This window comes from Salvelinus sp. IW2-2015, linkage group LG4q.1:29, assembly GCF_002910315.2.
Source record: "Salvelinus sp. IW2-2015 linkage group LG4q.1:29, ASM291031v2, whole genome shotgun sequence".
In the NCBI taxonomy this organism is placed as follows: Eukaryota; Metazoa; Chordata; class Actinopteri; order Salmoniformes; family Salmonidae; genus Salvelinus; species Salvelinus sp. IW2-2015.
Window position 1 is genome coordinate 33,225,531 of NC_036842.1, and position 15,019 is coordinate 33,240,549.

A 15,019-nucleotide genomic window follows, 5' to 3' on the forward strand; every position below is an offset into this window, starting at 1 on the left:
TTGTCACACACACACACACACACCACACACACACACACCACACACACACACACACACACACACACACACACACACACACACACACACCACAACACACCACACACACACACCACACACACACACAGAGACAAGGATCTACCGTAGCATTGTCACCACTGCAGCATGTGCCGATTATTGAGAGTGATTAATTTGACATGCAGGGCAGAGGAGGGAAGGAGGAGGGGAATGTTTGCGTGCGTGCGTGCTGTGTGTGTGTGTGTGTGTGTGTGTGTGTGTGTGTTGTGTGTGTGTGTGTGTGTGTTTGTGGTGTGTGTGAGTGTGTGTGGTGTGTGTGTGTGTGTGTGGTGTGTGTGTGCTGTTGTGTCGGGGGTGTGTGTGTGTGTATTTTAGTGTCACTGAGGGGAACAAGCAGGCAGTAGTATTGTATTATTATGTACATACACAGAGACGAGCAGAGTGGGCTGATTCAATGAGCTATGGATCATCATTCAACCTCAACTATCACCAACACCACACACACACAATAACTTGTCTGTTTTGCTGCAGTGGTGATTACTAAGAAGGTTAGGTTGCTCTGGTGGAAGTTAGGCCTGAGAAAGTGGGTGAGAGGGGGGGGGGGGCTGTAGAGACCACAAACTTTGAAGTCTAATCTAATAAACAGTATGGAAGTTGGCCCCTTGTGTCATCTACAGCCCTCTGTGTTATCTACAGGCCTGTGTTTTCTACAACCCCTGTGTTATCTACAACCTCTATGTTATCTACAGCCCTGTGTTATCTTACAGTGTTTCCCCTTAAACCACTCGAGTGTTGCTTAGCAGTACTGCTTAGGGTCATTGTCCTGCTGGAAGGTGAACCTCTGTCCCAATCTCAAAAATCTTCTGGATGCCCTGAAAACAGGTTTCCCTCTAATTTTTGCTTATTTAGCGCCATCCATCATTCCTTCAATTCTGGACCAGTTTCCCAGTCCCTGCTGCAATAAAAACATCCCCACAGCCACGATGCTGCCACCACCATGCTTCACTGTGGGGTGGTTTTCTCGGGGTGATGAGAGGTGTTGGGTTTGCGCCAGACATAGCGTTTTCCTTGATGGCCAAAAAGCCTTTTTCTGGCCACTTTCTGTAAAGCCCAGCTCTGTGGAGTGCACGGCTTAAAGTGTCCTATGGACAGATACTCCAATCTCCGTGTGGGGCTTTGCAGCTCCTTCAGGGTTATCTTTGGTCTCTTTGTTGCCTCTATGATTAATGCCTCCTTGCCTGGCCTGTGTTTTGGTGGGCTTGCCCTCTCTTGCAGGTTTGTTGTGGTGACATATTGACACGACTTCCACCAAAGGTGGCTCCTCTCCCTGTTCGCGGCGCGTGCTCGGCGTTCCTCGTCGCCGGCCTACTAGCTGCCACGATCCATTTTTCCTTTTCGTTTGTGTCTGTCTGTTTTGTTTACACCTGTGTCCTATTAGTTAATTTCGGTGGTTTATTAAACCTCCTCTGCCTGCTAGTCTTTGTGCGGGATTATTTGCTGTGTTTGCTCTGTTAGGGGTGCTTGTTTGCCACCACAGATTTTTTATTTCTCACAGTCGTTTGTACCGTTGGTATTGTATATGGAGTAGAGGTTTCTCCTCCGTGTGTTTTCGTGATTTCCCTGTGTGTGGAGACTTCATTGGGGTGTGTTTCCCCACCTGTTGTTGTTGTGTGGACTTTATAATAAACGACTGTGCCGCTGGGATCCTTGCCTCTCCTGCTCCTGACTCCTGCACCTCCCCTTCTTAGGAGGCACCTAACACATATTCTGTCCATTTTATTTCTGTCCATTTATTCTGTCCATAATAATATGGATTTAATGGTGCTCTGTGGGATGTTCAAAGTTTCAGATATTTTTATAACCCAACCCTGATCTGTACCTCCACAACTTTGTCCCTGACCTGTTTGGAGAGCTCCTTGGTCTTCATGGTAACACCTTGCTTGGTGGTGCCCCTTGCCTAGTGTGTTGCAGACTCTGGGCCTGTTCAGAACAGGTGTATATATACACTGAGATCATGTGACAGATCATTGTGACAGATCATGTGACACTTAGATTTCACACAGGTGGATTTTATTTAACGAATTATGTGACTTCTGAAGGTAATTGGTTGCACCAGATCTTATTTAGGCTTCATAACAAAGGGGTTGAATACATATGCACGCACCACTTTTTCTGTTTTGAATGTTTGGGAATTTTTGAAACAAGTTATTTTTTTCATTTCACCTTCACCAATTTGGACTATTTTGTGTATGTCCATTACATGAAATCCAAATAAAAATCATTTCAATTACAGGTTGTAATGCAACAAAATAGGAAAAACGCCAAGGGGATGAATACTTTTGAAAGGCACTGTACAACCCCTGTGTTATCTACAGCCCTGTGTTATCTAACAGCCCCGTGTTATCTACCAATCCGTGTGTGATCTACAATCCGTGGTGTTATCTACAATCCGTGTGTTATCTACAATCCGTGTGTTATCTACAATCCGTGCTGTTATCTAACAGCCCCTGTGTTATCTAACAGCCCCTGTGTTATCTAACAGCCCCTGTGTTATCTACAATCCGTGTGTTATCTACAATCCGTGTGTTATCTACAATCCGTAGTGTTATCTACAATCCGTGTGTTATCTACAGCCCCTGTGTTATCTACAATCCGGTGTTATCTACAGCCCATTTGTTATCTACAGCCCCTGTGTTTATCTACAACCCTGTGTTAGTATACTGCCAGTATTCCCAGTGTGTTGTGTGTGTGTGTGTGTGTGTGTGTGAGAGTTATTGATGAATGTGATTAAATAAAAACCACAGTTTGAGTCACCGTTCTGCTGCAACTTAATAAAAACCCACTAGGGAAATCAATCATTTCAGACACATGCCGTTCTCTTCATCTAATGACAGTTCTGCAAAACTCATCTAGAAGACTTCCCTCTAAAGTTACTGCTCATAACGTTTCAACACTTTTGACACACACACACGCACGCAAACACACTCACACGCCACAGCAAACACTCTCACACAATACACACTCACACGCACGCAAACACTCTCACACATACACACTCACACGCACGCAAACACTCTCACACATACACACCACTGTGTTAATCCCAGTGGGACTGTTGTATAATAATGTCAGCACAGACAGCAGAATCTATCTCAGAGGGAACAGGTGAAGAGCACCACACACAGTTAACTCACCTTTAGGATCTCTGTGTACCACGCCCGACTGGTGACAGTTGTAACACAGCCTCCAGATCTGCTGGATGCAGTGACTGTATGACAACACCAGGGGGAGTGGGTTAGTCTGTCAGTGTACTGCATCTGCGTTATGTGTGGTGTATTGCATTGCTCTTAAAATGTGCTAGACAAATTACCTCGAGGGCAATAAAGTATTCTGTCTATTCTATTTTAGTCCCAAAAGTGCAAAAGTCAAGCTAAATCAAGCACCCCTCAAATTTCAAGTATTGTGTGTGAACACCTTGTGAACACCTCTGTGGAACACCTTGCACACCTTGTGGACACCTTGTGAACACCTTGTAACACCTGTCAGAGAGATGATGAGAGGAAATGCACTGTTCTAGGAGTCAAGCCAGCCGTAGGAATGAACTGCAGTTTCTGTCTGTCTGTCTGTCTGTCTGTTCTGTCCTGTCTGTCTGTCTGTCTGTCTGTCTGTCGTCTGGTCTGTCTGTCTGTCGTCTGTCTGTCTGTCCTGTCTGTCTGTCTCTTGTGTCTATCTCTCTCGCTCTCTCTATCTTAGTCTGTCTGCACTCTGCACCCATCACCAGCCACCTATTAGAAGCCGTTCTGTGTGTGTGATTGTGTGCATGTTGTGTGACTGTTTGTGTGTGCGACTGTGAGTATGATGAAGCTGCATGACTTGTAAGTTATGGTTCGTCACGGTAGTAGTAGCTATAAGGAGCCGTATAGAGTAGCGACAGCCGGCCTCTGGTAGAAGTGCAGGTCACAAGCCATCCTTCTTGGTGTTTTTTTTCTATTTGTGGGTAACACGTGTTGGTGTGTGTCACTCAGGTGTATGTTAATCTGGTGTTCTGTTAGGCCTGCTGTGAACGTGTAATACTTAGGAAGAGATCCACCAATTTCTGTCTGTCTGTCTGTGCTGTCTGTCTGTCTGTCTGTCTGTCTGTCTGTCTTCTGTCTGTCTGTCTGTCTGTCTGTCCTGTCTGTCTGTCTGTCTGTCTGTCTGTCTGTCTGTCTGTCGGTCCTGTCTCTTCTGTCTGTCTGTCTGTCTGTTCTGTCTGTCTGTCTGTGCTGTCTGTCTGTCTGTCTGTCTGTCTGTCTGTCCCTGTGACAGTCTGGGTCTGTGAAGGGAGATGTCTAACTTGGTGGCTTTACCTGTGTTTTTTTTTATATAAAAACGGCATAATAAAAAATGAGAACGTTCTCTCTCTGACTTTCATTTCTTATTTTTTTAGCATAGCGTTGCCATGAGCAACAACTACCAGTCTAGGAGAGACAGAGAGATGGACAGGACACATGGGAAAGTAGGAAAAAATCAGAAACAGACACGCAGGGTAGAGCAATGCAGCTAGGATTCACACACACGGTGCTGAAATATGTATCTCTCTCTCTCTCTCTCCCTCTATCTCTCATCTCCCTCTGGTCCGTTCCTCTCTCTCTCTCCCATTCCTCTCTCTCGCTCCCGCTCCTGCCCACCACACACAACACCTCCACAGTCAAATTCCTGAGGGGCAAGGCTGTTTCGGTCTGTGTGTGTGTGTGCGTCTGTGCGTGTCTGTGTTGTGTGGCAAGCTGAGGAGAAGTTGCAGTGCCCAATGAAAATGTATTTCTACAAGGTAAAACTGAGAGTAACACTTCGAACGAGAGAGAGAGAGAGAGAGAGAGAGAGAGAGAAGAGACAGAAGAGAAGAGGAGAGAAGAGAGAGAGGAGAGAGAGAAAGACGAGAGGAGAAAGAGAGAGAGAGAGAAAGAGAGAGAAGAGAAAGAGAGAGAGAGCATGTAATAGAGATGGATGGCAGGATGATGGATAAAGAGGGTTACTGCCGTAAAAGGTGTTTACCTGGCATCTGCTTCACTGTAGTTGACTCTCTGGCCACGATGTCCCTCAAACAGCTCTCCACCTGTCACCCTACAACACACAGACACTATAACACACAGCACTAGTTAACACACAGACACTAGTTAACACAACACAGACACACTAGGTTAACACACAGACACTAGTTAACACACACAGACACTTAGTTAACACCACACACTCACACAACCACACACACATACAAACACACAAATCACATACGAACGCACATATACAATCACACACAGCGGAGGGGGATGTCCTCGTTAGGGGAAACCCCGCTCCTGCAGGAAATCTCTCTGGTTTTGGTTTCGCATGGAGACAGGTCCCAACTGCAGGGGAGTTTGTCGTGTGTGTGGTGTGTGACTGCATGATGTGTGTGTTGCGTATGTGCGTAGGTGCAAGGCTAAAGATGGAACTGAGAGCATGTGCAAAAGAGGAGGATAGGATTATGTAATAGGAAAATACTCTCCTTGGAAACGGGGGACGAGGAGAGAAAAAGACGAGAGGGTTGAGGATGAGAGAGAAGAGGAAGAGGAAAGGCTGAGGAATGAGAGAAGGAGGGAAGAGTGAGAGCGGTGGGATGACAGAGAAGGAGGAAGAGAGAGGAGGAGGGTGCAGGATGTGAGAGCGGAGAAGAGGAGCACGGTGAGGATGATGGAGAAGGCCAGGAAAGAGGATGAAGAGTGAGATGGGGAGAAAGAGGAAGAGGAAGAGGGAGACGAGAAGAGGATGAGAGAAGGTAGAGAAGTAAGAGGAGAGAGAGGGGATGAGTAGAGAAGAAAGAAGGAGGCAAGAGGGGAGGATGAGAGAAGAAAAAGGAGGAAGAGGGGAGGGGAGGATGAAGAAGACGAGACGGAGAGAGGAAGGGCAATAAGAAGGAAGGGGAGAAGAAAAGGCAGGAAAATGGGATGGAAGTAGAAGGGAGGATACAAGATCAAGGGAGAGGAGGAGAGGATGCAAGGATGAGGAGAGAGGAGAGAGGCAGGCAAGAGATGATGAGAGCAGGTCATGACGCAGACGGGACGGCACAGACAGACAGACAGACAGACAGACAGACAGACAGACAGACAGACAGACAGACAGACAGACAGACAGACAGACAGACAGACAGACAGACAGAAACTGCAGTTCATTCCTACGCTGCTTGACTCCTAGAACAGTGCATTTCCTCTTCATCATCTCTCTGACAGGTGTTCACAAGGTGTTCACAAGGTGTCCACAAGGTGTTCGCAAGGTGTCCACAAGGTGTTCACAAGGTGTTCACACACAATACTTGAAATTTGAGGGGTGCTTGATTTAGCTTGACTTTTGCACTTTTGGGACTAAAATAGAATAGGACAGAATACTTTATTGCCCTCGAGGTAATTTGTCTAGCACATTTTAAGAGCACTGCAATACACCACACATAACGCAGATGCAGTACACTGACAGACTAACCCACTCCCCCTGGTGTTGTCATACAGTCACTGCATCCAGCAGATCCTGGAGGCTGTGTTACACTGTCACCAGTCGGGCGTGGTACACAGAGATCTAAAGGTGAGTTAACTGTGTGTGTGCTCTTCACCTGTTCCCTCTGAGATAGATCTGCTGTCTGTGCTGACATTATTATACAACAGTCCCACTGGGATTAACACAGTGTGTGTATGTGTGAGAGTGTTTGCGTGCGTGTGAGTGTGTATGTGTGAGAGTGTTTGCGTGCGTGTGAGTGTGTATGTGTGAGAGTGTTTGCGTGCGTGTGAGTGTGTTTGCGTGCGTGTGTGTGTGTCAAAAGTGTTGAAACGTTATGAGCAGTAACTTTTAGAGGGAAGTCTTCTAGATGAGTTTTGCAGAACTGTCATTAGATGAAGAAACGGCATGTGTCTGAAATGATTGATTTCCCTAGTGGGTTTTTATTAAGTTGCAGCAGAACGGTGACTCAAACTGTGGTTTTTATTTTAATCATTCATCAATAACTCTCACACACACACACACACACACACACACACACACTGGGAATACTGCAGTATACCTAACACAGGGTTGTAGATAACACAGGGGCTGTAGATAACAAATGGGCTGTAGATAACACACGGATTGTAGATAACACAGGGGCTGTTAGATAACACACGGATTGTAGATAACACACGGATTGTAGATAACACACGGATTGTAGATAACACACCGGATTGTAGATACACAGGGGCTGTTAGTGAAACAGGGGCTGTTAGATAACACAGGGGCTGGTTAGATAAGACATGGACACACGGTTAAACAAGGATTGTAGATAACACACGGAATTGTAGATAACACACGGATTGTAGATAACACACGGATTGTAGATAACACACGGATTGTAGATAACACAGGGGCTGTTAGATAACACAGGGGCTGTAGATAACACAGGGGTTGTACAGTGCCTTTCAAAAGTATTCATCCCCCTTGGCGTTTTTCCTATTTTGTTGCATTACAACCTGTAATTGAAATAGATTTTTATTTGGATTTCATGTAATGGACATACACAAAATAGTCCAAATTGGTGAAGTGAAATGAAAAAAATAACTTGTTTCAAAAAATTCCCAAACATTCAAAACAGAAAAGTGGTGCGTGCATATGTATTCAACCCCTTTGTTATGAAGCCCCTAAATAAGATCTGGTGCAACCAATTACCTTCAGAAGTCACATAATTCGTTAAATAAAATCCACCTGTGTGAAATCTAAGTGTCACATGATCTGTCACATGATCTGTCACATGATCTCAGTGTATATATACACCTGTTCTGAAAGGCCCCAGAGTCTGCAACACCACTAGGCAAGGGGCACCACCAAGCAAGTGTTACCATGAAGACCAAGGAGCTCTCCAAACAGGTCAGGGACAAAGTTGTGGAGAAGTACAGATCAGGGTTGGGTTATAAAAAAATATCTGAAACTTTGAACATCCCACAGAGCACCATTAAATCCATTATTATGGACAGAATAAAATGGACAGAATAAAATGGACAGAATATGTGTTAGGTGCCTCCTAAGAAGAGGGAGGTGCAGGAGTCAGGAGCAGGAGAGCAAGGAAGTCCCAGCGGCACAGTCGTTTATTATAAAGTCCCAACACAACAACAACAGGTGGGGAAACACACCCCAATGAAGTCTCCACACACAGGGAAAATCACGAAACACACGGAGGAGAAACCTCTACTCCTAATACAATACCAACGGTACAACGACTGTGAGAAAATAAAAAATCTGTGGTGCAAACAAGCACCCCTAACAGAGCAAACACAGCAAATAATCCCGCACAAAGACTAGCAGGCAGAGGAGGTTAATAAACCCACCGAAATTAACTAATAGGACACAGGTGTAAACAAAACAGACAGACACAAACGAAAAGGAAAAATGGATCGTGGCAGCTAGTAGGCCGGCGACGAGGAACGCCGAGCACCGCCCGAACAGGGAGAGGAGCCACCTTTGGTGGAAGTCGTGTCAATATGTCACCACAACAAACCTGCCAAGAGAGGGCAGCCCACCAAAACTCACAGGCCAGGCAAGGAGGGCATTAATCATAGAGGCAACAAAGAGACCAAAGATAACCCTGAAGGAGCTGCAAAGCCCCACAGCGGAGATTGGAGTATCTGTCCATAGGACCACTTTAAGCCGTGCACTCCACAGAGCTGGGCTTTACAGAAAAGTGGCCAGAAAAAAGCTTTTTGGCCATCAAGGAAAACGCTATGTCTGGCGCAAACCCAACACCTCTCATCACCCCGAGAAAACCATCCCCACAGTGAAGCATGGTGGTGGCAGCATCGTGCTGTGGGGATGTTTTTTATCAGCAGGGACTGGGAAACTGGTCAGAATTGAAGGAATGATGGATGGCGCTAAATACAGAAAAATTAGAGGGAAACCTGTTTCAGGCATCCAGAGATTTGAGATTGGGACAGAGGTTCACCTTCCAGCAGGACAATGACCCTAAGCATACTGCTAAAGCAACACTCGAGTGGTTTAAGGGGAAACACTGTAGATAACACAGGGCTGTAGATAACATAGAGGTTGTAGATAACACAGGGGTTGTAGAAAACACAGGGCCTGTAGATAACACAGAGGCTGTAGATGACACAGGGCCAACTTCCATTACTGTTTATTAGATTACCTTCAAAGTTTGTGGTCTCTACAGCCCCCCCCCCCCCTCTCACCCACTTTCTCAGCCTAACTTCCACCAGAGCAACCTAACCTTCTTAGTAATCACCACTGCAGCAAAACAGACAAGTTATTGTGTGTGTGTGTGTTGGTGATAGTGAGGTTGAATGATGATCCATAGCTCATTGAATCAGCCCACTCTGCTGCTCTGTGTATGATGTACATAATAATACAATACTACCCTGCCTCTTGTTCCCCTCATGTGACACTAAAATACCACACACACACACACACACACACACACACCACACACACACACACACACACACACCACACACACACACACACACACACACACCACACACACACACACACACACACACACACACACACACACACACACACACACACGCACGCACGCAAACATTCCCCTCCTCCTTCCCTCCTCTGCCCTGCATGTCCAAATTAATCACTCTCAATAATCGGCACATGCTGCAGTGGTGACACTGCTACGGTAGATCCTTGTCTCTGGTGTTGTGTGTGTGGTGTGTGTGTGTGTGTGTGTGTGTGTGTGTGTGTGTGTGTGTGTGTGTGTGTGTGTGTGTGTGTGTGTGTGTGTGTGTGTGTGTGTGTGTGTGTGTGTGTGTGTGACACTGTTAGTACTGGCTAACCACAGTAGCAGTGCCACAGCTGTTACAGACAGATTGGTTCCTAATAAATACATAAAATAAATGACTGTTAATGATTGGACCATCTGTGTGTGTGGGTGTGGGTGTAAGTGCAAGTGTGTTACTACTACATGATTTTAGGCCCAGCACCCCATGAGAAGTGATGTGTGTGTGTTTGACTTCTTGTCCCATCTGTCCCCTGTGTAGCCAGAGAACCTCCTGCTGGCCAGTAAATGTAAGAATGCTGCAGTGAAGCTGGCTGACTTTGGATTGGCCATCGAGGTGCAGGGAGACCAACAGGCATGGTTCGGTATGTCACACACTCACGCACCCACACACATACACACCCACACACATACACACATACACACACTTGGTGTCGTATTGGGCGAAGGCATAGCCTTTAGATTGGCCATTCTCATCACAAACCAGTTGCTGGAGACAATGTCTCCGAAGGCAGAGAAGGTGTCGTACACACTTTTGTTGCAGATGATCTTGTCCAGGTTCTTGACAAATGTGTTTCCTACCCCGCTCTTCCTCAGAGATGAGGTCATGCTGAGACCACAGGCTTCATGTTGGTCTTCCATGGATGGTTTCAAAGTTCATCGTGTCCAGCTGGGTTAATGTAGTTCACCTGAGAGGATCGGCAGGTGATTTTGTCCCTAACAACCTGGAGTATATCCCTAATAGGACTGAAGTTGTAAAACAAAACGCGTCAGTCACCTCAGGGTAAAGATCAGCAAGGTAGAGGGAGGCCCTGGGGTTTCTGGGCACGCTGGGAGCCATGTATGACGAAGCATACATTCTTATGCTGTCCACGTTGGTTTTCTGGCAAATCCTGCTGCTGATGATGTAAATCCTGCTGCTGCTGATGCAAATCCTGCTTCTGATGATATAAATCCTACTGCTGATGATGTAAATCCTACTGCTAATGATGATGCAAATCCTGCTGCGGATGATGTAAATCCTACTGCTGATGATAATGTAAATCCTGCTGATGATGATATAAATCCTGCTGCTGATGATGATGTAAATCCTGCTGCTGATGATGATGTAAATCCTACTGCTGCTGATGATGTAAATCCTACTGCTGATGATATAAATCCTACTGCTGATGATATAAATCCTACTGCTGATGATATAAATCCTACTGCTGATGATGTAAATCCTGCTGCTGCTGATGTAAATCCTACTGCTGATGATATAAATCCTGCTGCTGCTGATGATGTAAATCCTGCTGCTGCTGATGATGTAAATCCTACTGCTGATGATGTAAATCCTGCTGCTGATGATATAAATCCTGCTGCTGATGATGATGTAAATCCTACTGCAGATTATGTAAATCCTGCTGCTGCTGATGTAAATCCTGCTGCTGCTGATATAAATCCTGCTGCTGATGTAAGTCCTGCTGCTGCTGCGGATTATGTAAATCCTACTGCTGCGGATGATGTAAATCCTACTGCTGCTGCTGATGTAAATCCTGCTGCTGATGATGATGTAAATCCTGCTGCTGATGATGGAAATCCTAATGCTGATTATGTAAATCCTACTGCTGATGATATAAATCCTACTGCTGCTGATGATGTAAATCCTACTGCTGATGATGTAAATCCTGCTGCTGATGTCAATCCTACTGCTGATGATATAAATCCTACTGCTGCTGATGATGTAAATCCTACTGCTGATGATGTAAATCCTGCTGCTGATGTCAATCCTACTGCTGATGATATAAATCTACTGCTGCTGATGATGTAAATCCTACTGCTGATGATGTAAATCCTGCTGGCTGCTGATGTAACCTGCTGCTGATGATATAAATCCTACTGCTGATGATATAAATCCTGCTGCTGATGATATAAAATCCTACTGCTGATTATGTAAATCCTGCTGCTGATTGATGTAAATCCTGCTGCTGATGATATAAATCCTGCTGCTGCTGATGATGTAAATCCTGCTGATGATGTAAATCCTGCTGCTGCTGATGTAAATCCTGCGCTGATGATATAAATCCTACTGCTGATGATATAAATCCTGCTGCTGATGATATAAATCCTACTGCTGATGATATAAGTCCTGCTGCTGATGATGATGATAAAGTCCTGCTGCTGCTGATGAATGATATAAGTCCTGCTGCTGATGATGATATAAGTCCTGCTGCTGATGATGATAAAAGTCCTGCTGCTGATGATGATGATGATTAAGTCCTGCTGCTGATGATGATATAAGTCTGCTGCTGCTGATGATGATATAAGTCCTGCTGCTGATGATGATGATATAAGTCCTGCTGCTGGTGATGATATAAGTTCCTGCTGCTGTGTGATGATATAAGTCCTGCTGATGATGATGATATAAGTCCTGCTGCTGATGATGATATAAGTCCTGCTGCTGATGATGATGATATAAGTCCTGCTGCTGCTGATGATATAAGTCCTGCTGCTGATGATGATTATAAGTCCTGCTGCTGCTGATGATATAAGTCCTGCTGCTGCTGCTGCTGATGAATCTGCTGCGCTGTGATATAGTCTGCTGCTGCTGCATGATAATCTGTGATGTTGTGGGGAATAAAAGATCTTGAAAAGTTGATGTTTTAGCTGTTGATTGATGGTTGCTTAAGATATCAAAATGTCAGGTGTTAGAAGCCCTGGAACCCCTCGTTTGTTATGTCATAAGTCATATTAGATCAAATAGAATCTATCCAATTAGATTACTTTATTTATTGCATCATAGTTAGTTAGATTGCATGATTTACATTGCAAAGTGTAAATAAATAAAAGAATGTAAAAAAAAAACAAAAAAACACGATAGGCCTTAGCTTACACATAAATAGCCAATACCTGTTAAAAACAACATTTGTACAGCAGGACTCCCCAGTCTCAGCTTTCCATTTCAGTTTCATAGATTTATTTTTGTTAAATTTACATTGTTGATATATTTTCCAGTTTCCAATAAAATAGTAGACTGACAGTGTAATCAGTTTCTACACATTGTTTTGTCTTCTGTGTGTGACTACATCCATCATCATGTTATATATCACCCTCGGCCTATGACTGCAGTCATACAGCTTAACCACTGTGTGTGTGTGTATAATACATAGGTTTTGCAGGTACCCCAGGCTACCTATCTCCAGAGGTACTGAGGAAGGAGGCTTATGGTAAACCTGTAGACATCTGGGCTTGTGGTGAGTATAGAGCACTACAGTAACACTATATTATATTATAATATATCTGTCTCATCCCTTTCTCCATCTCTCTCTCTCTCTCATCAGTATCTCCTCCCCTTCTCTCACCACTCAACACGTGTGGTGTGTTTGTGTAGGTGTGATCTTGTACATCCTGCTAGTGGGGTATCCTCCATTTTGGGATGAGGACCAACAAACTCTATCAGCAATTAAAGCAGGAGCTTATGACGTGAGTACACACACACACACACCCACACACACACACACACACACACACACACACACACACACACACCACACACACACACACACACACACACACACACACACACAACACACACACACACTGGCACATTTGTTTGACAAAAGGGAATGTGTGTGTGTGTAGTTTCCGTCTCCTGAATGGGACTCAGTGACTCCGAAGCAGAACCTGATTAACCAGATGTTGACCATTAACCCTGCCAAGAGGATCACTGCCCAGGAGGCCTCACACCCATGGGTCTCCGTAAGTACACACACACACAACACACACACACACACACACACACACACACACACACACACACACACACACTTTTCCTCCTGGTTTCCCTGTTTGACATTGTCTCTCTCTTCTCCTCTTTCCAGCAACGCTCCACCGTGGCGTCCATGATGCACAGACAGGAGACAGTGGAGTGCCTGAAGAAGTTCAACGCCAGGAGGAAACTCAAGGTCTGCTCTGTTCTCTCTAATAATTTCATAATCGCTAGGAATACTGAGGTAATCTCTGAGCCTTCTTGTCACGTTCGTTTAGAGATGGATTGGACCCAGGTGCAGCGTGGTAGCGTACATCTTTCTTTTATTTAATGACACCGAAAAAACAACAAAATACAAAACAAACGTAAAGCTACGAAAGCAACTACACACAAACAAGATCCCACAAACTAAAAGGTGGAAAAAAGGCTGCCTAAGTATGATCCCAATCAGAGACAACGATAGACAGCGTCCTCTGATTGGGAACCATACCCGGCCAACAAAGAAATAGAAAAACTAGAATGCCCACCCAAATCACACCCCGACCTAACCAAATAGAGAAATTAAAAGGTTTCTCTAAGGTCAGGGCGTGACAGTACCCCCCCCCACAAAGGTGCGGACTTCGGCTGCAAAACCTGACTCCATGGGGGAGGGTCCGGGTGGGCATCTAGCCTCGGTGGCGGCTCCGGTTCGGGACGTAGAACCCACTCCGCTCGCTGATCCGTGGAACCGGACCGTGGATCGTTGCCGGAGGAACCGAACCGTAGATCGTCGCCGGAGGAACCGAACCGTAGATCGTCGCCGGAGAAACCGGACCATAGATAGTCGCCGGGGACTCCGTACCGTAGATCGTTGCCGGGGACTCCGTACCGTAGATCGTTGCCGGAGGAACTGGACCGTGGATCGTCGCCAGATGCTCCGGACCGTGGATCGTCGCCGGAGGCTCCGGACCGTGGATCGTCGCCGGGTACTCCGGACCGTAGATCGTCGCTGGGGACTCCGGACCGTAGATCGTCGCTGGGGACTCCGGACCGTAGATCGTCGTCGGGGACTCCGGACTGTAGATCGTCGCCGGAGGCTCTGGACTGGGAACCATCGCAGGAGGCTCTGGACAGGGAACCCCCGCTGGAGGCTCTGGGCTGCAGACTGTCGCTGAAGGCTCTGGACCGCAGACCGTCGCTGGAGGCTCTGGACCGCAGACCGTCGCTGGAGGCTCTGGACCGCGGACCGTCGCTGGAGGCTCTGGACCGCGGACCGTCGCTGGAGGCTCTGGACCGCAGACCGTCGCTGGAGGCTCTGGACCGCAGACCGTCGCTGGAGGCTCTGGACTGCAGACCGTCGCTGGAGGCTCTGAACTGTAGACCGTCACTGGAGACTCCGGACCTTGGATCGTCGCTGGAGGCTCCGGGCTATCGTCGCTGGAGGCTCCGGGCCGCTGGCACAGGTGCGTCCGCTGGCACAGGACGCACTGGGCTGTGAAGGCGCACTG

At 46.3% G+C, this 15,019-nt stretch overlaps 1 protein-coding gene across 1 annotated transcript in view; it reads left to right on the forward strand.

The window, feature by feature from the left end:
- Nucleotides 1-15,019, forward strand: part of LOC111960905 (calcium/calmodulin-dependent protein kinase type II subunit beta-like) — a 74,154-nt gene that overhangs the window by 20,613 nt on the left and 38,522 nt on the right. Inside the window, exons 5-10 of the mRNA XM_070439553.1 lie at nt 6,534-6,606; nt 10,047-10,149; nt 12,934-13,017; nt 13,155-13,246; nt 13,406-13,522; nt 13,645-13,728. Of these exons, the coding sequence (XP_070295654.1) occupies nt 6,534-6,606; nt 10,047-10,149; nt 12,934-13,017; nt 13,155-13,246; nt 13,406-13,522; nt 13,645-13,728 (553 nt within the window). The remainder of the gene's footprint in view (nt 1-6,533; nt 6,607-10,046; nt 10,150-12,933; nt 13,018-13,154; nt 13,247-13,405; nt 13,523-13,644; nt 13,729-15,019) is intronic.